General features: G+C 51.4%; 1 protein-coding gene across 2 annotated transcripts in view; it reads right to left on the bottom strand.

Moving 5' to 3' along the window:
- The window catches only part of BIN3 (bridging integrator 3), a 38920-nt gene that overhangs the window by 13315 nt on the left and 1923 nt on the right, over positions 1-23682 (bottom strand). Inside the window, exons 1-6 of one of the 2 annotated variants that reach the window (XM_086767804.1) lie at positions 19599-19715; positions 15242-15290; positions 8250-8290; positions 7569-7630; positions 3495-3631; positions 3121-3161 (exon numbers count right to left, since the gene is read on the bottom strand). In XM_086767804.1, the coding sequence (XP_086623930.1) occupies positions 3121-3161; positions 3495-3631; positions 7569-7596 (206 nt within the window). In that variant the 5' untranslated portion in view covers positions 7597-7630; positions 8250-8290; positions 15242-15290; positions 19599-19715. Of the gene's footprint in view, positions 1-3120; positions 3162-3494; positions 3632-7568; positions 7631-8249; positions 8291-15241; positions 15291-19598; positions 19716-23682 lie in introns of those variants that run through there. The other variant, XM_086767803.1, reaches the window with a different exon arrangement.

The raw sequence follows: 23682 nt of genomic DNA, 5'->3' as shown, positions 1-23682 counted from the left end.
CCAGCCAACGCACCTCGCTGCTCACCCCAGCCAGAGTGAAGAACTGGAAGAGTGAATTAAAAGCCAGCCCCAAAATCTGCCGATCCGCTGTGAATTTACGCAGGCGACTCCCAAAGAGGAGAGCGGATTCCTCCCTGACCTTTCCCAGCCACCCCAGCTCCCTGCCCAGCCCACGCGCTGGAATACGCAATATTGTCACTAGGGCTTTGCTCCTTGCCTGGAGTTAAGCGAGCCATTCCCAGCCAAGGGCTTCTTGGGGCTTGGCAAGCAAAACTCCGAATATCCCTGCGTCCCCAGAAGCAGAAGGATTTAAACAATAGGAGCCTCCACCCCCCGCCTTCTCAATCTACTCCTGCTTTCTTCTATATGGTTTAACAAATTCTCCAGTATTTGTCCGAAACCCGCTATCCCTGGACAATCGAATGAAGATTTTACAGCACACATGCCTCTGATTACAATATATTCCCACTAATGATAATTGCCTGGATGATACTTATCTGTTTCTTTGGCTAATAAACTATAAGAGACCACCAGCGAAGATGTAATAAAGTGCAGCTGTTGTAGCAAAAGCCTTTTTCTAGGTCAAAGCAAGTTTGGGAGAGGCTGTCTCCGTGAGGGGAAGCAATACCTAACTGGAAATAAGAAGAGCTCCTCAAGGCAGCTTTCATTAATCTGAAACTTTTATCCTAGAAGTGTTGCCGGGGTTTATTTGCCAGCAGGACAAGGGGAGGTGCAAGCTCTGCGTTTCTCTCGCCTGCATCTCAGAGGCCTCAAAACTGGACCCTTGGGCTCCTTCGAAATGTTCCCGGCTGCAGGGCTCGGCCACGTGCGTACCTATGCTCACGGAGAGTCAGAAAGAGGGAAAAGAAAGGAAGATTTTTCACTCGGCATGGAGATGCAGCCTCCCCGAGTGTGAAACATAAGCTGTTTAAGAGCATGCAGCAACTGTGTGCAGGTGCCAAAGGGCAGGAAGGGAAAAAAAAAAACATAACAAAACAAACCATATTCCAGTCCAATGGAAATTTAGGAAGTTTGAGAGAATTGCCAAGACTGGAAAGCAGCCAGGACGCTGAAGTAAACACCCTGAGGTTTAACGAAGGACTGGACTGATAACCGGCGAGCGGAGCGTGACACCTCGTTGAGACGAAACCTCCCAGCCACAGCGCGCCCGGGCGCCGTGCTTCCAGCGAGGAGGAACAAACCAGCATTTCCCTACGGCAGAAATAACACACAGTCATCTGGCACAGCTGCCTCAAACCCAACGCCAGAGGAAAGGGGTCTTTCCCCTCCTGTACCGTTTGTACACGTAGAGCATCCCGAGCCAAACGCTGCACAGATGCAGAATAAGACGTTGGCGACGTGGGAATGGCTTTACTGTCTTGGATTAACGGCCTCGTACGCTGCCCAGGGTTAAAACACAAGGCAAGGATGGCAGGGAAAGGTATTATCTTTCATTTTGTCAACTAACACAAGTTGGGGGAAAAAAAAAAGAGGAAAAAAAAAAAAAAAGACAGAGTGTTCAGAGACACAAGCCCTCCTTCCAATTTTAACAGAATGCTGGAAGAAAAACTGAAAAACTTAATGTATCTTTCATGAGGACAATCTAGATAATAAGCAACACAATTCCACAGCACAAGCCTGTGACTTCTTTCTTTCTTCCCTCCTTTCTTTTTTTTTTCCCTAAATAATCATAAATTTCTGGTCGTGGATAGACAACCAAGGTACCACTTGAGTCACCAAACATCCCCCGGATAGAAACACACGGTAACCTCATGCGCTAAGCGGTACATGAGATTTTACTTTCCGATTTGGGCAGAAACAACAACTTAAAAACAAAAAACAAAACCAACCAAACCACCACCCTGTGTCAAACCTAAACTAAAATTGTTATTCAGCAATTTGCAACACTTACTGTCATATTAAAGTCATTTCATTTTATTTTCGCTCGCTTGCTCTGTTCTTGTAACAAAACAGCAAATCTCAGGATTTCAGGAGACACTTGGTACAGCGACTGAAGCGCTCCTAAAATGTTTCGGGGGTACAGCCTGCGACACGCGTAACGGCTGCTACCGCCGGTGGAAATTGGGCAGACGGGGGGAATTGCACCTGATGAGACCTAGGTGACAAAATTGCCGCGGTGCCGAGGCACGACCGAGTACTGACGCACTGTACGGCGCCGCTTAGCAAGGAACAGGGGGAAATACGGAAACCTGCTACCAGAACAACACTGGCAACAGCTCTGGCTCTTGCTCTCCGGTAAGGATTTACTTCCAGGCTGTGCGATCTGCAGACGGGCACGGTTCGGAGCGAGGTCTGGCTCCGGCGCACTCCCTGCCACCTCTCCTGGGTGGCTCTTGGCATGGCTCTCCACGTGCACCCCACGCCGGCCCGTCAGACCATGCGTGGTCTGAAGCTTTTCCTGAAGAGCGTGACTTTCTCCAGGGCCTGGGCCATCCTGTCGTGGATCAGTTACCAGCCTGGGACAGGGGATGCTGGTGTTTTTCCATCCGTGTTTCCCACCTGCTCACTGTCTAGCTACGACGGCTCCGTAACGCCTCTCTCTTTCCTGCATGGATATATTATTTATAAACACGAAAGAACTTTCACTAAAAGCAAGTTTCTACTTTTTTTTTTTTACTTAGAAAACTTACAAAGGAAAGAAACTTTTTCTGAAACACCTAAGCACTACCCTGGGCTGGGCGGCACTGTCCATGCTGCCTGCAGGGGAGCTCCTCTGTCGATTTTTCTCCTTTGGATGGAGCAAAATGTTGGTAGGAACCAACATATAAAGGGAGAGAAGCTGGATGCTCTAATGCCTTCAGTATTACTGGTCTCAGGTGTTCTTTAAAACGTAGATAAAGACATCTGGCAGGCTAAGACACAAGAGGTCTTCCCCCTTGCCGCAGAATAAGAGCACAGACTCAGCTCAACCATCCCAGTGCTCCACGTCCCAGCTGTAAAGCGAGGACGATGCCACTTTGTCCCAGGGATCTGAAGCATCACCTCTCTAGGAAGGGCTGATTTCCAGCCTGACAACACCTCTTTGGGTGACACGTGTCCCTAAATTACACGGTTATGACAAACACGCGATATGGCTCACAAGACAACGCCGGTACTTACTTTTTCAAAGGCTCTATGACTGTCTTCTGGATCTGATTCACCTGTTGGAAGCAGAAGGGATGATTCTATGTCAGGCTTGTTGAAAAAGCCTGTTTGCACAAGGAGACATGTTTGCACAGTGCCTACCATGATGTGGGCTTCTGAGCACAACCACAATGTCCTTTAACCAAAAAAAGAGCAAGCTTCTCCCACGTGCTTGAGATGAGCTGAAATCCCCAGTATAACCAGAGTTGGAAGGAGAGTAAGATTATAGGGAAACTCATGTGGGAAGCATCTTGGAGATGATGACAAAAAAGGAAGGAGGATCTCTTTGGAAGAGTGAGATACCAACAGCACACCCGGCTCTCCCCATCTCCAGCCAAACCCATATTCACCTTCTCCTGGTTGAAAGCGTCCATCCTCTTCATGGCCGTGTCGAAGGCTGTGACCATCTCCAGAAAGCTGGGCTCCTGTTCACACAGGGGGTTAGACAGCAGGTCCGAAGAGATTTTGACAGCCGACTTGGACATGGCTGCGGGCAACAGGAGCATGCAAAGGAAAGCAGAGAGGGTCACATCTCAGCAGCCGGCTGGTGGGACAGCCGCACCACCCCTCATTGCCAGGGCTGCATCTGCAAAGGGTGACCCTAGGCAGAAATTGGGGACTTGAGCCACAGAGGAGGGTTTAGCACAACTTTCTGGGAAGATATTCACTGGTGGTTGGGAGAAAAGAAAGGAAGAGCCACCAATCCATTCATGCAAACACCCAGAGAACTGTTTTTATAGACATTAAGTCTGAACCACGCCGATGTACAGCTTGTGATGTTGCCAGAAATAATACCAGACTAACAAAAGCACCGCTCTCTTAAAAAAATGTAGATGGGTTTTTTAATACGTCTTTTCTCGACAGACTATTAAGTGTCACTCTCAGTCTCACTACAGCTCTTCCACAATGAGAAAAATCACAGTCCATTAAGTCTTTCAAACGGCTTTACAATATAGATTTGAAGTGGATTTAGTGCTGGTGGGAAAGGACCAGACTGACAGGACTGGAAGAGGTTTCTCTTTTCCTCTCAAAACAGGCACCACACAAGCAGCAGAGACACGAGCTGGCTAAGCACTTTCCCTCTATGAGCCTCAATTTTCTACCTGTGGAGACCAAGCCCGCAAGCCAGGGGAAAGGCAAAGCCTGAAGTCTCTTCAGACCCTGAGACTGCCACCAAGAAATCCAGAAACTCCAGGTCACACTCCAACAGGCTTCAGCTCCTGTCTCACCAAACGCTTCTGTTTGTTTTCCATCAGACACATCTCTCCTCCTATCCACATGCTTGGTCTTCAAAGGGAAAATTAAATCCCTGTGACAGGACTGCTACAAAAGAGCAAGGAAATAGCTAAGGTACAGAATGGAAAAAAAGATTAATAAAAAGGCAAGCATTGATATAAATGGGAATAAAGAAGAAAAAAAAAATCACAGGTACTAAAAAAGAAAAAAATGTTCTTTTTCGTCAGCACTGTTGCTGGAAGTTATTCCAGTTTGAGATCAGAAGGCCAGATGCTTGAGCCGCGCTACAGATGAGCTTTGGAACGACTCCTACTGTACTCACTGAGATATTAAAAGTTAAAGTCATCTGAATAATGGGGCTTAAGATCATAAACCAAGGGGTTAAACATTCTGATTTAAAGGTTACGCACAATTATACAGAGAGCTCAGAAGCTAAATAGCTGGGAAGCTCAACGCAGAACAAGACACTGACTACGGAATAACAAAGCTACCGTATCCGTCCATTATCCAAACATGAAGGGTTTAGGCGTTTAAACCTTTAAACAGATGGGATATAATCCATATGTGTGACCACATCTGAGGGAGGATTTGTGCCAAAACAGGACGGAGTTAAGAATGGCAGAACTCCTTCAGCTGGAAGAAAAATTAGTTTCCCTTCATCAGGAGAGGATTGGAAGTGTATTGTAGCGTGGGGAGCTGCGGCGAGCAGTGGGGTCACACAGGGAGGCCAGAAACTGGGGCTCCGCGGGCACATTCAGTGAGATTTTGGGCCGGGCGCTTCCCCTCCTGCATCCCCGGCCTCAACCTGTACAGCTCTGAAAAAGCAAACAGGGCAGGGTCTGCGGCAGGCGAGGCAGCTCCGCAGACCCCGGCAGGGCATCCCCTGGTCCACGGCGGTGAGTCCCATCCTGAGACTCAACAGGCACATCCCTGACGTGGGAGAGGAGGGCAGAGCATCGCCTGTCCCTCGGGGTGGGCTTCAGGAGGGTCCGTACTGCACTTCGCTCACAAAGCGCGTGGGACACAACTCTAATTACAGGTGACTTCAGAGAGTCACTGCTTGTTTGCATCACGATAAAAGGAGCGGAGAACAGCCAGGCACGCTCCCGAGAGCAAACCTGAGCCACGGCAATCCAGCGGGTCACCCGCACCTCATTCCAAAAGGAGAGACTTTTGTCTCTAATTAAAGAACATCCTCCTGCTCCTTAAGATCCTATTTTGTTTGGAAAGAGGGCGGGGAAGGAGGTTTGTGATCTTTAGCTGCGGTACAGAGAGCGCTGCTAATAACCCGTACCCTGTTCCCAGCCACGCTGCTGCAGCTGGCAGCGCAGCGGCCAAGCCTCGCAGGGACATTTTCGGGCAGACGGAGGAAATCGGTCTTGTTCAGAGCCGAGGCTTTTTTGGCAGAAGGCGGAGGCTGAAGCCAGCAGGTCCAGTTTGCTAGGGAGTGTTTGCAGGCAGTGAATAATCAAACCTCTCGGCGCAGAGGTACAGTGGAAGAAATAAGACACTCAGGAGGACACAACAACTCTGATAAACTGCCGTCCTCGTTGGATACGGGGGCTGGATGTTGGCTGAGCCAGCACAGCTATCTCCTCCGGGGAAAGGGCACTGCCCGGTGAGGAAAGCAGTCTGCAGCGCTGCATCGGATCGACCTCCTTCTCCTTCAGCCTTCTCTCACCAGAACACATTCAAAATCTTCCCTTACGCTCATGATTTCATGCCTTTAAATAAGAAATCAGATCGTACTGGATCTGGCCAAGGCTCATTTGTGACTCTGCCATGTAGCAGAACGGAAAAAGAAAGTCCTCCCACAGCTCCTCTGGGACTTGAAATGCTCCATATAAACAACGCCCACTGCAAGGGAGGGGAGGGGAATCCTTAACAAGGAAAAACTTACCAAGGATCCCTGACAATGACCAAAGTCCCCAGAAAGGGCAGTTTTCACCCTGGAGAGGAGTCCTGGCAGCACCGCTTACTGGTGCCTTTCCCACCGCTCTCCCTGTCCAAGCACACGCACACGCCAGAACGGTTCTGGGAATGGTGGGAGAGCACGGATACCTTTTTACGTCTGGCAATATCCGAGCGTGCGCACAGACATACACACAGGTGAGAGCCTGTACCACGGGAAGCCCCAAATTTGCCAGCCCTCCCGCTGGCAAAGGGCCTGGTGAGGCTCCTTCCCACTCCTCTGCCCCTCTGTGAACCCAACACCCACGGGATGAGTGTTGGACCAGTCCAGCCCACACCTGTTTGCGCTGGTGCATCTGCCTTGGCTCCAGAGCTGCGGGGGCCCAGTACAAAGAGGGACTACTCCAAACCACACGTTGAGAAAAACCATCTGTGTTTAAAACAGCTCCTCGCTGCTTGTTTCTGCAGGCTGCCCTGCTCGGTTCAACAACCAGCGTCCACCAAATCCACTTCTCCCAGCTCCTTTCCACCAAATTGCTCCGTCTTCTCCCTCCCGTGTTCGTTTAAAGCCTGCTGTGGTCGCAGTGGTTTCCTACCAGAGAAGCTCTGAGCGGAGCGGGCAGGGGCTGCTGTGCCTCGGGACGGGGACACCTGAAGCGCAGATGTCACCCCGCGCAGGCAGCTGCGACGATGCGCACACACAGATAACTTGTTTATTGCTTCCGACATCGCCCACTGCCATGAGGTCAGGCCAAAGCAAGCAGCCACCAAGGGAAGGAGGAGGGTTATTCCTGAGTGAGAGCTGCTAGGTCAGCGGTTCAGATGTGAAACACCACACGTGGCGCTCTGCAAATCCCCCAAAGCCTCGTCCCACCTTCCTCTGGCTTCAGAGAGCGCAAGACGCCCTTGACTGAAGTAGAATATGCATTGCTCAACACAATAGCCTCAGCTGGAGACCGCTCCTGTCTAACGTGAGAACTGGAATAATTACTTCTATTTTTTGGCTGCAGAAGCTGAGGCAAAGAGAAGCCAGTGACTTGTCCAAGGCCACATGGCTCAGGAGAGAGGGACTAAGCCCACAGCACACTTTCTGTTCCCTTGGTTGAGATACCGCTCGGCAGCCCTCACGCAGATGGCCTTGTAACTAAGCAAACTGAGTGGGACTGAGATCTAGATTTGTTTTCCAGACTTGTCACAGATTACTCATGTGATCTTGAGAAAGTCACTTCATCTCTTTGTGGCCAAGTTCACAGTCTATGTATCCTACAGTCACATACCCAAGTCTGCATCTGTGCTTTTCTTCATATCCTTCTGAAGTTTTTTGGTCTGATCTTCCAATCTGAAAGATGGGAGAACAAGGCAAAGTCTGAATCTTGGAAAGAAACAAACTGAAGCGTATCATACGTGCAACAAATCATTTACGGGCTGAATATGCTGGCTTCTGCTGCAAGTTAAAAATACCCAGGCAAGGTTCTGTGAAGTTCAGGGCTGCTCAACCCTTTCTGGTTGCTTTCAGATGGTTTTCAACTTTTTCAAGTTGGTGATCTCTTATTCAAAGTCACATATTTTCTTAAGTCCTCACACTTAACCACAAATGGTAAAGCCAAATGCTTCCAGATGATAAGTGTGAGCTTATGGGACACAGTCAGTATGGTAAAACCAGTATTTGTCCTCAGAGGTGTTGAGCTGTGCGGTGACCTCACAGTTTTCTGGCAATTTTACACTTTTAACTTTAGAACCGCCATAATCTGCAAACCTCAACCCCACTGCAAATACTTCTTAGGACACCTTTGAACACCCAGCCACCAGAGAAACTCTGAAGAATTAGAAATTACAGGGCAGTGAGCGATTTGCTGGGAAGAGCATAACTGGCTAAAATTTCCTGGGAAGATGCAGTAAGAAGACACAACAGAGAAGTATGCTACTGTTCCTGTTCTACCAGTGTGGTTGATACTTACTGCTGAAGCTTTCCATATTCCCTTTCAAAGTCTCTCTCCACCTGTGGAAAGAAGAGATGGAAATCAGCTCAAAGGTACCACAGAAGAGCCCGGAGCGGCAACTACCTGTGCAGGGAAACCTGTCCTCAGGAATGAACCCAGGGAAGCAGAAGCTGCAACTAAAATGGGAGTCACGCTTCAAAAGTAAATGAAGTCTTGATTTTTTTTCCTCCAGACTCTCTTACAGCAAAAGACACTGCCACCAACCGCGTCAGCTCATTCCAAGGATGTGCTCCAGCACATGAATTGGAAGCTGACAGAGTAAAAGGGAATGCCTTAAAAGCGGAGAGATCGCAGCTTAGCACGCACCGACACGGGCGCCCACAGCTCAGCTCGCTGCTGGCAGCGGACGAGCCCGCTTTCTCTCCCAGAGGCACGATCGGCCCAGGAGCTGAGAGGAGCTGCTTCTCCTCCAGCAGCCGGCAGCAAAGGACCCCTGTGGTGGGTCTGCCAGACCCCCACCCAGCCGCTCTCTCCTTCCTCATCCTCAACAGGACCGTTTTTCTCCCCTCAAGCCGTTACTGAGCCCTCAAGTGTCTGTCTTACTTGCCCCCCGACACGCTCCTTATTCCTGCGGCAGCTCCCTCCAGGGAAACCCTTCAGCTGAGCAGCGGTCCGAGCGGACCACGGCACCTCGCAAAGGGAGGAGAAACCTGTGCTGGCAAAGAGCGCAGAACTAAGGAACAGCCTTCTCCCAGCGCTGCATCAATGACTGCTTCCTCCTACTTGCTATCTGGCAGAAAAATCTCCAGTGCTACAAGATATTTTAAGGAACTTTCCTTCCATGCTGACTGTTTTAACACACACTTAAACATTCATTCCACACCTCGTCGACCAAATAAGCAAATGGATTTCAATTGACCAGCCAAGAGTAAATACATGCGCTTTTGTTGTCATGGGATCAAAACTGGGTTCATTTCTGTTGTCAAGCTACCATGCTATTAAGGAAATGCTGTGTTGCAAGCAGCCAGGACGAGAAGGATCCAAAGGTTTGTTCCAAATTTTCATGCTGTCCTCGGGATTTCAAACCCAGGCTCGATTATTTGAAACCAGAACGTTTAATAGGAACATGTGCTTTTCAGTCAAAATTGCTATTAAAAGACCAGTATTTTAAGATGGAGCTCAGTAATCCCAGTTTTCTTGAAACCTCCTTTTCTAAATATCTTTTCAGATACACTTGAACCCAGCAGCGATGCGACCAGCCTGATCTGAAGGCAGCCGGTGACCGGCGCAGCGAGCGTGCCGACTTTCAGCCCCGTCCCCAGCTGTCCGCACCAACAGCTCCCACCATCCGGGGGATGCGTGCTGGCTTCTCCCCACCGATGAAAAAAAAAAAACAAAACCTCCACCGAGCTCCAACTCCCTTTCGCGCTGCTAAAAATGGTCGCTGGAGAACAGGCATGGAGCAGTGTGGGGGCAGCTCACACGACTTCTGGTTTGCAGTTCTGCAGAAATCCACAGCAGCTGGTGCCTGGAGGTCAGGTAACCAGTACATAGTAAAAATCACCCTCCATTTCTACGGCTGTTCCGGCTGCTAAAATAACCAGGGAGCATTGCACTCTATTTATACGCCTTATGTGTGAATTGTTTTGGTTGCAAACCAGAGAGGGTCGGACACAACTCGAAAAATATGTCCTTTGAAGGCTGCTGGTATCCTTCCCCTGGCACGGAGCTCCAGCCCTCTCCGCATTCAGGAGGCTCTTCCTTGTGTCCGCTCTGCAGTCAGTTCCTCCAAAAACCGGAGGTTTTGGCCATGAAATTAAATTACCTGTAAAGATTCACGGTGTCTGCCCCTTGCATTTTGCTGTTTGATTCCCCCGTTACTGTGCGAAGAGCAAAGATGAGGACAAGGCACCGTTGCCTAATGGATACGAAGGAAGGCAGAACTCCCCCGCCCTGCGACCCTCTGGGTGATGTGAACCCCGAAATCTTCCCAGGCTTCCAAGCTTCCTCGAAAGCCCCGAACCAGTTCGCTTGTGTGCTTTCTCCATACGATCGAGATGAATCCACTTCAGCTGCCCGGCCTGACTCACGTCTCCAGTGCCATCTATGGAGAGACAGCTGCCCAAGGATTGCTCTTATTTTTCACGCCCACAGTAAGCAACTGGCTCCCAGTCATCGCAGTCTGCAGGCTGATGTAGCCCTCCCAGTCATCGCTGCTCTCGTTTGCGTCGCGGGAGCCCAGATATACAACACAAGCGGTGAGGAGCAGGGCCCCCCGTGCACTAGACAGAGAAGACCTGCTCTCACGTGCTCCCACCGCACAGATTTAGGGGCGGCAGCGACCAGCGGATCAGAGGGGCACGAGGAGGACGCGCTGAGAGCAACCCAAGCACGTTTTGCAGAGCACACACTAATTCCCCGCTCCCAGTAGCTATCATCAATGGCCACGCACAGCCGACACTTACGGCAAAAGGCTCTGGATAGGATTATCACGCTAAGAGTAACGAGAACAAGAAGTACAGGCAAGAAAATTACAATATCCTGAAGGGAAGTTTCCGTGATATTAAAATAATCCCACTTCTCTGCAGCCTCTTTCTGAAAACTCAAAATCAAAACGTGTTTCCTACTGAACGCTTTTTCTTCGAGGCATACGGGCTCGTTAATGCAAGATCGCTCGTCTCTGGGTTCTTATTTAAATCTACATAAAGAACGACGAGCTCTTAAGAGGACCGAAATAAAAGTACGGCCTTCTTTTTTCACCCAGTGATTTTTGTTTGCAAACACTGGGCCTTCCACCTGCGATAACATCCCTCCTGCTTTAAGGGCAATATCATAATCGACACCATGGTTACAAGGCAACGAAGCAAGACCAAAGCCAACACTACAAAGAGATGGAAATAAGAGACTGTGATGAACCTTCTTATTTCCCCGAGGTTAATTTCTTTTCCTGGATGAGGAGGACTAGCTGATTTCTACACATTCCAGTGGTCTCAGCCTCTTCACAGGTCTTGGGAAAAAAGAGGAAAGCATATGCCTCCTCCTCCCTCCTCTCAAAAACAACCCAAAAACCAAACCAAACCAAAGCACCCATGCAATTAGGCCAGAAATTCTGCTATAACCTGGAACTTCTGCTGAGGTTTTGCCACCTTGTCAAGCGAGAGGAGACTCAAGGTGAATATTCGCTCCGCATCTGACAGCGGAGCCCTGAGCCAAAAGCAATGCTGCAGAGCGCAGGCTTACCTGGGACTTCACAGGCTTCGCCACCCAGCAAGCTCTCCAAACCCCCATCTAGTAAGAAAGCTTTCAAGAAAGGACACTTAGGTGGCACGCTAAAAGGGAGAAAGGATGCACCCTCAAACCACAGAGATTGGTAACGGCCCACTGAAGATTGAAGGAAGAAAGTAAAAAATATTTAACTGGCATCACTTGATTTCACCCCACCATTTCTGTGACATTTACTCCGTTATTTTGGGATTTTCAGCTCGCTGCTGGAGCCCAATGGAAAGGCACTGATGGCCGGCAGCTGCAGTGGAATCCTCCTGCTCATGGAGCTCCTCCGTCCGACTTCCCTGGGGAAGGCAGAGCTGCTGGGATGAGTCAAGGAAGGGAGGCTTGGCAGGCGTGCAGGCCCACAGCTCAGGTCTCCGCTCCCTGCCAAGCTGACTCACCGAAGGTTAGCCAGCGAGGAGGAGGAAGGCGAGTCATCTGAGTCAGCCCAGGCCAGAGCGCTGCTGAGGGAGAGAGAGGGAGGAAGGGGTAGAACCTGGGTGATGTGAAGGGGCTGTGCACTGGGTTGCCCCATCCCAAGAGGGGATGAGAGCTGGCTGGCTCCCCCAGCTTCCAACGCAGCTCCACATCCCATGGGGATGCACGGCCGGCTCTTCTTCCTGACTACCTGCCGGCTCGGATAACCCAAGCCCTGGTGAAGAGCAGGGTACAACCTCGGGGTGACGCAGATGAACTTCAGCTGCAAGAGAGCTCAGGAGACAACCTCTGCTCTGGCTCCAGCGTAACCTCTGCTCAGACCGAAGTTGTCCTGGGGGAGGGAGGAACTTCTCTGCCATAAGAGGCTTCATCGCTGCATCAGATTGGAGCAATAAACATTCTGCAGAGAGATATAATTCTAACAGGTTTAACTCCTATCACTGGGCATTAGTTTAATTGGGCTGTGCTACTGTGTCCTCTGCAGCTCCGCTGACAGCAGGTCCTCTCTGCGCATTAGATCCTCCCACCCGGCTCCTGGCCTCTCGGCAAGCCCGGTGACAGCTGCTCTTTTCAAGGGAGAGGAGGGGAGAGATTATGCTGTCTGGAATTGGATTTGCCCAGGTTAAGGTGGAAACAAAGCAGAGGCATGTCTGGGGGGCGGGAGATCACTTCGGTTCACCAGCCGATATTTTCTACGGGGGTTTCCTTCTACCTGAAAGAGCTAAACTGCGGCTGACACCATGCCCTTCTTCAAAGGATCAGAAGCAAGTGGGCATAGGGAGTCATGACTAATTCCCTCCGCAGCCTAGGCAAATTGCTTTTCAGTACTACTACCGGCCCAGATTTGACACGAGCCCCCAGCATCGTTTCATCGAGAAAAGAAAAAAGGCTCGCTGGCGAGCAAAGCCTCTCTTGGCAAAGCGAGCCTCCCCTCTCCTGCACTCCAGTTCCATGCCTCCTGGAGAGCCAAATAAGTTAGATCGTAACAAATGCTTTTTTTTTTTTTCCCCTCCTCCCTTCCCTCCTCTTTTGTGGTCCAATCTCTGTGAGTGGGAGATCCTTTACCCGCAACCACTTCCCTTCTGATCAGCTTGGGATGCAGCCCTGGAGATGCCACACCTTCCCACTTCCTGCAGCGGGCTCCAGAGGCCAACATCTGGAATATCACAGACCTCGGTTGCTACCGCTGTTCCCAAAAGCCCGCGCAGATGGAGCGTCTCAGCCTGCAACTGGGAGGTAACGTTGGGGGCCTCGAGCTCACTAAAGCTACAAAGCAGCCCCGACGCTTCCACACCACAGCGCTGAACGCCTCGCTCCCAGGGGAGATTGGTGGTTTCCTGCCGTTTGTTCTTCTTTGAAGAGCTGCACTTTACACTCACTGTGAGGTTGCAAGGCTTTGGGCTTCCTGTTTTCTGCTTTCCACGTATCTGCTGCCCGGAGAGTATCATCATCATCATCATCATCAACACACGGCAAGGGGAAGCCATTGAAAAATCAGCATCCGAGACTGAGCCACCAAGTCGTTGACACAAAAACTGTTTGTTCTTCTTGGGGAAGCTGAGGAAGAGGGGGAAGGAAGGAAGGAAGGAAGGAAGGAAAGGGAAAAGGCCTGGAAATGCTCGTGCTGCTGAATGAACCTCAGCCTGCCTGATATTCTGAGCTGTTCTATTTAATACTCACATATATATAAAAGCAATGCCTGCCAACTGTCTCAGAGCAGCAGATACCAGCAGCTCAGGGGAAGGCAAGCTCTCAAAGGTGCAACCACTCATCTGCATGGAGCCCAAGCTCCCACCGCAGCTCCAGTACAGCTCATTTCAGTGGCAATGGAGCACGGCACAGGGGAGACAAGGTCTCTCAGACAAACCTCTCGCAACACCAAACGCTGCAGGTGCAGAGGGAAATCAGCAAGTGCTGGCAAGAGAGAATATATAGTCAACTTGGATGTGAGAATGGGTGGGATGGAGACATCCAAGAAAGCTGGCTGAGACACCTGGAGCTGCAGAGCAGTTGGTTCTTACAACAGCCTGGAAGGACACCGGTGTTGGAAACACCGGGAAACAGGACAAGAGGCAAAAATCTCATGGAGCAAGGCAATGGGAGGGCTCCTGAAACAAACAGGAATGGGTGTGAAGACCTGAGGCTGGCAGGCTGCCTCTCCCGAGGGACCGCAGACAGCAGCACTTCCCACCAGCTGGTCAGCAGCCCCTGGAAATATGGCAGCTGAAGAGATGCAAAAACCTTTGAGGGGCTTTATCTGTCCTCGTCTTCATCGCCTGCCTGGCTTCGATTCTGTACTGACAGTTTGGAGCCGTTACAGAAAATTGCTGCTCTACTGCAGCAGATAACTACCAAATCCTTTAAAATAAAACACGACAATCAAGGCATAAAGGGAGTGGCAGCATTAGCCCTCTGCCTCCAGGGGAAAATGTCATGTCCCAAGGAGAAACTGCCCGGTAAACAGGAGTGCCCACGCATCCTGAGGAATTAGCCGCGATGAGTGTCCCAGAGAGGAAGGATCAGAGATGTTAGTCTGTTCAAGGGATTAGGTCACCAACGCCGTTATAAAGACAAGGTCTCCACCGCACTTGCTCTCAAGGCACTTATTTTAGAGCAGGTATGCAGGTTAGTTTTCAGGGACAGCTACTGTCAGGCCCCACAGCTTTTTTTTGCACGGGACAAAGGCAAAGACCATCTGCTTAAGAAGGGAAAATACCACAGCCAGCTGCGAGCAGCAGCACTTGGGATAGGAGTCTCAAATCCACGAGAATACAAAATGCTTTTTTAATTTGCTTTTAAAGCAAATGCTGTGCAGCACAAATTAATTCACGCCCGAGCACTAAGCATCTCAGCTTATAAGCCTTTCTTTGGAAACAGTTATATTCAGCGATCTGAACCACTCCTCCTCCTCCATCTGCTCAGAAAGGATGAACAAACAAGCCATTGCTGAAAGAAGGAAGGAAGGAAGGAAGCCCGTTCAGCCATCTCCCAGGAAAACTGTGCCAGACCCAAAGAGCTCTTCCCCTCACCCCCCCACAAATTAAAAAAAAAAGAAAAAAGAAAAAAAGAAAAAAAGAAACAGATCCCAAACCAAAATACTCTCCCTGGTTGGGGCTCCCCCTCATTCCTCGCACGAGGAACCGAGCGCTGGTCACACGCGGCAACAGGTTCTGCTCGCTCACATCTCCCTCCCACGCGCGCGCACACGCACACGCTCGCAAAATGGGACGAGTCAAAGTGCCGGCTTGACTCATCAGCCACATGATCAAAGGCTGGAGCTAAAAAGGGGGAACTGGTTTACTCACTGTCTTGGGTACAATCTGTTTCTTGGGCTGCCCGATCTTGAACGGTATCCTGCAAAAAGAGAGAAGAGGGAACGTGTAAGCAAGCGACGCCGGCCTCAACAGCCCAGCCCCGCGGGTCTTGTCCTCGGCGACGGGTTTTGGGGTGAGCAGGGCTTGTCCTGGGACAGCAGCACCCCTTTTTGTGCAGCGTGCTCCCCCTCCGAGAGCCAGCATCTCCCCCGAGGCCAGCACCTCCACCTCCAGCCGCAGCACACCCCTTTCCCCACCCTCCCAGTAAGGCAAATAAAAGCAATGGATGCTCCAGGCATCCCTTAGCAAAATAAATGGAACATGCTGTGTTTAAAAACAAATCGGAAGGGGAGGGAAAAAATTAAATAAATAAATAAACCACCCCTGTAAATATTTAGAAAAGAGGATATTAAAAAAAGTAACAAGCTGAGTGTCTGGAGCAGCGAGCTGCTTCAAAGGGTTTCTCTGATAGAACAGCTGTAGGAGCGGCTCACCTGCCAGCAGAACAGCCTTCATTCTTAAAATCTTTAATATGGTTGCTAGTAAAATCTGGGTTACCTGAATGATCCTCCCCACGCGAGCTAGCTCCACAGTGAAGAGTACTCAAAATAAATTACACAACATATGTAAGGGTGGCTGGGTCAGATGGTTACAGCCACGCAGCCATCCTGAAAACAATTGGATTTCTTGCACCTATCACTATCATAAAAATCCAGGAATTCAGCTGCTGCTTTCAACGTATTTAATTAAGTTAAAGAGGTCCTGCTTGGTTAAAGCACCTCATCCAAAAATCTCCCAGCATTTTCTGCATCACACTGCTTTACCTAAAAAGAAAAGATTGGCCTTAGAACGAAATGCAAATATCTTTTCCGAGAGATGCCTCATTTAGAGTACGCCCATAGGGGAATCGGCATCCCACCCCAAATTCACACTGGGCGCTCCTTGGGAGGGCGCCCCAGTCCCCTCTTGGACCAGTCCGAATTCTCAGAAAACATTTTTATTAGCATAACATGCTGGAAAACCCAGCTAGGAGCAACGCCACGCCACGGAGAAAGTGCTCGCGACAAAGCGACGCGCCATCCGCGCAGACGGAGCAAAACCAAGATTATCCACCAACCCCATCCCTCCCAGCCCCGCTTCTGCCCATCTCGGCCGCTGTTTTCGAACCAACGGTGTAATTAGCCACCGGTAATGAACCGGGGCTGCAACCCCTGCGTACCTCCCAAGCGGCTTGGGGAGCACAAGCCAACCTGAGTCACCAGGTTAAATTTAAATTTTTTCTGGAGAACTTCCTGTTTATGGTTCTCCAGTTGGACCGATATAATTTTAGGTTGTTAACCCTTTCCAGCTCCTGTGGCAGGCTCAGCAGCCGTGAATCACACTTCTTTTATAAACAAACACTCTCCTGGTGTATCATTATCCTGTCAATAACTGGGTATGTGGTGCCTTACAGGAAGAAAGCAAAAAAATAAAGATTTTTTTTTCTTCGTGTTTTCCTACATGGGTCAAATATAAACTAAAACGAGGCACCTCCCTTACTCTCGCAGGCACAGGCTGTCCCATCCACAGCCAGGTGCCGTCACCCGATGGTTTTGGAAATGACGGCATCAACCTATCTCGGTGGAAGGAGGAGAAAAAGATGTGGTCTTTACCCAGGGGGAGGAAGTTACCCCAAGAAAAACCAGTTTGCACGACGAGCCCATGGGGGCTGCTGGGCAACCTCTGGCAGCGCAGGGCTCAAACTGGAGGTAGGCTGGTTCCTAGCGGGAAAGCACAATGGAAAGGGTGGTTAAAGCATTACCTGTGCGCATTACCTGCACACGCCTCCCCTCTCCCTTGTCTGGCCATCCCTACCGAGGTGGGTTCTTTAGAGAAGCAATCCCAGCCGTCGCCGGGTTAAATCAAGGCGATTCTGGTGATAAAAGAGGGATGCGGGGAATCGGCATCGGTCGGGTGCCACCGAGCCGGCAGCAGCCATGGGGAAGGCAGTGGGGAGCACAAGGGCTCCCATTCTGCCCCCCATCTCCGCTGCAGAGCGGAAGGAAAAAAAATCCCAGCTACTTTCTTCCAGAACAAAAGAAACTCACCGGAGCACTTCCCAATGCTGTAAATACATTTTGAAGCAGTAAATATCTCTATTAGCATCGTGATGCCAGTTGGCTAATTATGTCTGCCTCAGTAAAACCTTTAAAAAAATAACCCTGCGCAAGTAACGTTCACCTCTTTTTTTCGGTTGCTATTTTACAATTTGAGATAATCTTCCTGGTTTCTGAATCTTTGCCTTTTAATATTGGGGAGGGGGGAGGAGATGCATAAGCAGGAACAAAAGCAGTGAGGAAGAAAAAAAGATGAGAGGTACGGATCTTATCAGAGCTTTTAAAACATATGGATCCACTCCACGCTTCAAAATGCTACGGCGAGCCGCTGCCGGCACCAGGAATTTTTGCCCCTCTGTGAGTCGGCGTTCCCAGCCCGCGAACCAGAGGGGACAACGTGCAGCTGAAATAGCAATGGTAGAACCGTTTGCTTAAAAATTAAGAGCGATTATGTGTTTTAATCTGTTTAGAAAATGTACAATGGGCATAATGCAAACAAACTGGAGAGGGATGGGTCGGTATCTTTCGCTGCCATGGATTCCCGGCACAGCAGGGTTATCACCATCACCTTAAAAGCTCAGCACAGGTCTACGTACGCCGAGGGAAAACCAGAATCTGTGCATTTTTTTTTTTTGATCTCTCATTTCTGCTGAGCGAGAGAAAGCTGGGGTTGTGTTTGGGGTGTGAAATCCCTTGAAATCCTGTTCCTGAAGAGCACGAGCACGCTGAGTCACAGCCGGAACGTTCCCACCCCGGTCCCCCCCTGAGCCGCAGGGCTGGGGGAGCATCCCGGCCCCTGGCCTGGACCAGCCACCTGTGCCCACCCCAGGGAGGTCGCTGGGATTTTGGGAAAGCAGTAGGGTTCAGCTGGGAGGGAGGAGGGCGAAGCACTGCAGGGAGGGGGTGGGAAGAGCTTAAAGTAAGGAAAAAAGTGTGGGTGGAGAGAATCCTGCAAGCTTCTACTCGGGGATGCTCAGGAACCCCAGGGAGGGGAAGGTGGGAGAAGCTGTGGCTAATTTTCTCTGAAGTTTCCCCAGCAATGTCATATATTTACTTGGCTTTTCCATGTGCAAACCCAGGGCCGCACACCAAAGCGGCTAATTCTCCTCTGGATGCACAGGAGAGTTGCAAACAAACCTCGCAGGCAGGGGGGGAATACAGCTCAATGAGGTCTGCGGGGAGCTGGAGTTTAAAACATGTAGCTCCCCCTCCCACTCTCCACCAGTCCCCTGAAACGACGGCACACGGGAATTGCCAGCATGAATCAGACAAAATCATTCCTAGTTCAGGGAGGCGACGGTCCTTTTGCCGCGCTGGACCGAGCAGGACATCAAACCTCGGCTCCAGCCCCGGCCCGGAGGCTGGGGAGCACGGCCGGCATTTGGAGCATGCGCAGGGGTTAAATAATCGTCCGATGCGACCCTTTCCCCCGGAGCACCTTTCATCTGAACATCACTTTGCAAGCCCTAATCAGGTCCCAGGAGACCTCTCGCCGATAAGCAAGGGATAAGCACAAGGCATTTTCACCCACAGCTGATAAGCCGCTGCCCCTGGGGATGCCGAGCCGAGCCGCCCGCCGCCGAACCAGGGGCTGGGCAGGGAAGGGAGGATGGAGAGACGGACGGATCAGCACGTGAGGGAAAGGGAAGGGAAAACTGAGGCCAGGGCAATGCGCTCGCTCACATTAATTTGGAGGTTAATTACCAAAGTGATGCCGAGATCACTCTTTCTGCCAGAGGTGGTGGTGGACGTGGGCAGCGTTTGCCAGGGACCCGCAGGTCTAAACGTGGCACGAACCGGTGGTAAGCACCAGTTTTCATCGCTAACACCATCACCATCAAACCGCCAACTAAACTCATGTTTTGTGAAAAGTGCCCGCTTCCCATGGAAAGTTTCAGGGTTTTGTTTTTTTTTTTTCCTCATCGAAACCCCAAGCGCCAGCAAGCCAGCCCAGCCTGGATTTCCGCCAGAGCTTTTCACTCTCTGAATTGCCACCAAAAATCTCAATTCTTTTCACCGGAAAGAAACCTCTCTCTGCCCACAGCCAGGATGACATCCAGCCTCCCGCTCTGCAAGGGGTGACCTGAGCCCACCAAGGCTGCTCTTTGCAAAGATTTTGGCAGGTGGCGTGTTTAGGGCCTCTACAAAACCATCCGTTTATACCTGATCCTCCCTGAAGTCAAAAACTGGCCCTAAGCCACCCCAGAAACATCCCCTGAGAGTCAAGGGCCCTTCCCCAAGCCCTGCTCTACCTGGTGGCGAGCTCTTCACTTCGCCCGGGCTGTGCCAAGCTCCGGCTCTGGGAGAGGACTCGGCTGGAGGTGTAGCTGCAGCCAGGAGACCTGCCTGTTCACGGGAGCAGCTGCTATCTGGGAGAGATCAAAGCGTTCCTGCAAACATCAACAGGAAGGTCGGGAGCATCCGAGACAGGATGCAAACGTCAGTGGAGTAACTTTCACTTTCCTTACCGTTATCGAGCGCATTTGAGCGCGCTTTCCGTGATGCGACGTGTGAAAGCCAGAACACCCAGAAAGTTCACTGCGACCGCCACTAGTAGCTGTTGAAACAGGACTAATTATCTCATTAGTGTTCCTGAGTCCTAACAAGCGCTGAGGGCAGCCTGCACGGGCCCCGAGGAGAGGCAAGGCGGCGCAGGGTGCGGGATGCTGCGCAGGAGCAAACCCACTCTGGCCACCTGGACCACAGCTCTGATGACTCCGGGCTCCCTAAAAATCATCAAAAGCTGCAAATCCATGGCCGTGTGGGCTGCACGAGAGCCGAGGCGGGGATCCCAGCCCTGCCCAGGTGAGAAAGGCAGGAAGGCAGACGCGGGTTAGACATTAATCTCGAGCATCGCTCCGGATGCCTCGCTGTACTACATGGTGTCCATGGAAACCGCATGCACCGTCCCACCCCGCTCCCCCTGCCTCGCAGGAACTCATAGCAACCGCTCCAAACACAGTGCGAAGGGAAAAAAAAAAAAAAAAAGGGAAAAAATTATTCAAAAGGATCACAAACAGCTTATGTCGAGGCAGACTCTGCGCCAAATTCTGGTTTGGGTTTTCTCTTCGGTGGAGAGGAGAGGGGAGGTCACGGGGCAGGGAGAGGAGCGATGCGGGGATGTGGTCCCTGGGAAATAAACGCATCCATCCCTCAGGTGTGCGCTCCCACCCGCATTTCAACACCATCCCCGCGAACCTGTAGGCATTAAGCCACAAATGGATGTCAGGGCGAGCCCCCGCAGCAGGGAAGAGGGGAAAAAAAGATGTAAACATTTATTTTATGTTGGTTTAGGTCAGACCTTCCTCAACTTCGGCAGCGGAGAGGTGCGTCCGCAGACGGCGAGCTCTTCGGAGCAGGGGCTGCTCGTATCTCTGCACCTCGCACGGAGCCAAGCGCGGTGTCAGCGTTAAGCAAATCAAAAATAATGTCAGAATCTACTCTCCCACCCATTCCAAGATGAGCATGAAAAAAATAATGATATTTTACTCACCCATCAAAAGAAAATTACTCACGCCAGGCGCGTGGGTGAGCAGAATTTTGCAAGGCTGTTTTAGGCCCTGACTATGCTACAAAAATATCCATTTTAAGCATGGTTGTGAAACACAGTTGTGGCTCAACTATAACACCGGTTTTTAGCTACCTGTACAAAGAAAGCGGAAAAAATAATAATTAAGAAACAACCACGTGCTGATCACCTTCCGAGGACCACGCTGGGCGCCGCGATCTCACGCTGTGGCAGTGGACGCGTGGCTCTCATCGGCTGCTCCACCGAGCCGAAGCGTCGGCGCCGCCCGGCCTGCAGAAGGGCAAGCCAACGTTTCGGTTTCGCTGCCATAATACCTCCGAGATGGGCAAACCGCCTCGCACGGGCGCTACACGCCGCAGCGCCGCGCACGGAGGTGTTTGGGAGCCGGGCGCACCTCGCTCACCGCTTTGGTATCCGGTTGCTTCATCCAATCTAATTTTATCCCACGCTATCTCCAAATCCCGGTTTCGTTGAAACCCGGAGAGAAGGGGGAGCGTTGCCATTGACCACGACGGGACTGTGATTTGGGCTCCGAAAAATATCAATATTGATTCACTGGAAGGAAAACACCGCCTTGGTCTGTGTTTGGATCGCACCTGCCCAACGTGGCCGCAGCACCGCTCCAAAACACGGAAAACAAAATGAATAACCAACAGACCTACTCTTAGGCTACAACCCGGCTACGCCTGCCACCTCCCCGTGCTCCCCCCCTTCCCTCGCTCGCAGGCACAAACCCAACCATCCTTTCTGAGACAGGCAGCTCGCCTTCTTCACCCCCATCCCCAAATATTTCAGAAAACACATTCACATTCCACTCCCAACTTTAAATCGATGCCAGCTCCTCGGTCCACTTAGCGAGAGCTTCCCTGCCAAGAGGCATATGGTTTAGCAGTCCGGCAACGGCAGCCCCCCGTGCAGACCAATAATACGCCGCAGCGCAACGCGAAAACACGTGCTTCGCGCTGCCTCACTATCAACATTTGCTTAACATATTTTTTTTCTCCCAGTAAATACCAGCTGTTGCAGCGGTGCCGAGAGGCAGCGCTCAGATATTGAGCTGTCACGCTACTAAAATCCCCTTGGCGTTCGTAAAAAAAATCACCTGCAGGAGCTGGGAAACCAAAAAAAGGAGGCATTTAGGAGCCTGGTGACAAGCTGCCGCAGCATTTGGTTTTATGCAGCTCCACGACCCTTAGAAATGCTTTAGTTGTCACAAATTAGACGCTTGCAGCAATTGAGGATGATGATACAGTAAAAGCCAACACTCTGTTTCTCTTTATTTTTTTAAAAGGAGGGGTGGCTGAGGTAATCACCAGAGTATTTTCCTCCCTCTCCTCCAAAACACACGGCCACAGGAGAGCGGTGAGGAAGAGGGGGACGTGGACGTGTTCAGGAGACCCCAACCCACAGCACAAAAGCCTGAAGGAAGCCACCAAGCTCCGCCGAGTTTTAAAAAACACATCTCATCTGTCCAGGCAAGGCTGTTTCCCAAAACAAGCCTACTCCTGCTCTAAATAAAGCTTAGCCTAGAAAGACAGCACTGCCTAGTTGCCTAGGTGCAGGAGGCAGGAATTTGGGGGTTTAATCCAGCTTCTGGCAGCAGCGGGTTGCGCTTTGCTCCGGGGAGCACAGTTTTCCCGGGTGGGTACAACGGGCACGGCCGTGTCGGCAGAGCCCCGACCCGCCAAAAGCGAGGGAAAGCAAAGGATTCATCAGGCACGACTCTGAGGGCATCCACCACCCGCCTGCAAGCGGCCTCTCTGCCCTTTAATCTCCAGGGATCTCTCACAGGCCTTTGCTAAAAATTAATTAAGGTAACGAGCGTACAGAAGCAAAACCGGAGGCCGAGTCGTGTGTCGCTTCCCCAGCCTGCCCTGCGGGACGGAGCTGAGGATAAAGCTCCATCCCTTGATCGGCCGTGACAGCCGACCCCGGCAAAAAGGGGTTTTAATCAACGCCGCCCCGTTGCCGGAGAAAAACACCCGCTCAAACTAAGCAAACACACCCTGCTGCACAAAGAGAGCTCCCGTCTCGCCGGGCTGGAACAAAACTCGCTCTGCGGGGCGGGCAGAGCCGCGGCACCGGGGCCGGAGATGTTTTACTCTGACGTTTGAGGAGCAGGGCGCGACCCCGGCGTTTGTCACGGCCGCTCGCTGCGGCGGCCAGCCGGACGTCACGCCGAGCCCGGCGCTGAACTTCGGCCCCTCCGGTGAATGCGGCGATTCATCCGGGGCGAGCGGCTGCGTGAATGATTGGCCAGGAGTGTTGGCAGGGCCGGCCGGCCCGAACTGAGAGCGATTGTGTCTCTGACACAGTGACGAAGCCCCGCGGGGTCCAAGCCCCCCGAGTTCACGCGTAAGCGGAGCCGCCACACGCCGAAGGACTGACGCTGCTGGAGAAGAAAGAGGAGACTCAGATTTCAGTGGGGTTTCAGCCCCCCTCCTTCCGGCAATGACCTTTTATTCCTCCCCAGCAAGAGGCAAAACCACCCAATCTCTCAGCAAAAGCCACGTGTGTTGCAGGGAAGCCACCAGATGCCACAAGCCGAGGTCCCCGGGAGCAGCACGGCCGGACAGCCACTGGAAAACACAGAGGGGAAGCGTTGCCGCTCTGCACCCAAATTATTCCACCTTCATCGTGTGAAGGGAATATTTATCTCTTACATTTTCGGCTCCGCGGCTCCTTTCAGACCAGGAGAGCGGAGCAGGTCTCCGGAGCCTTCTGAAAGCAGCCCGGGTGAAAGGCGGCTCCGAGAGGCTCGTTCACCAGCGCTGCCTATAACCATGGCTGCTCTGAGATGAGCAAAG

The sequence above is a fragment of the Chlamydotis macqueenii genome, chromosome 27 (assembly GCF_036417535.1).
Source record: "Chlamydotis macqueenii isolate bChlMac1 chromosome 27, bChlMac1.mat, whole genome shotgun sequence".
NCBI classification, from domain to species: Eukaryota; Metazoa; Chordata; class Aves; order Otidiformes; family Otididae; genus Chlamydotis; species Chlamydotis macqueenii.
The sequence above is the reverse complement of the archived record's forward strand: the minus strand, read 5'-3'. Positions and strand labels throughout refer to the sequence as shown.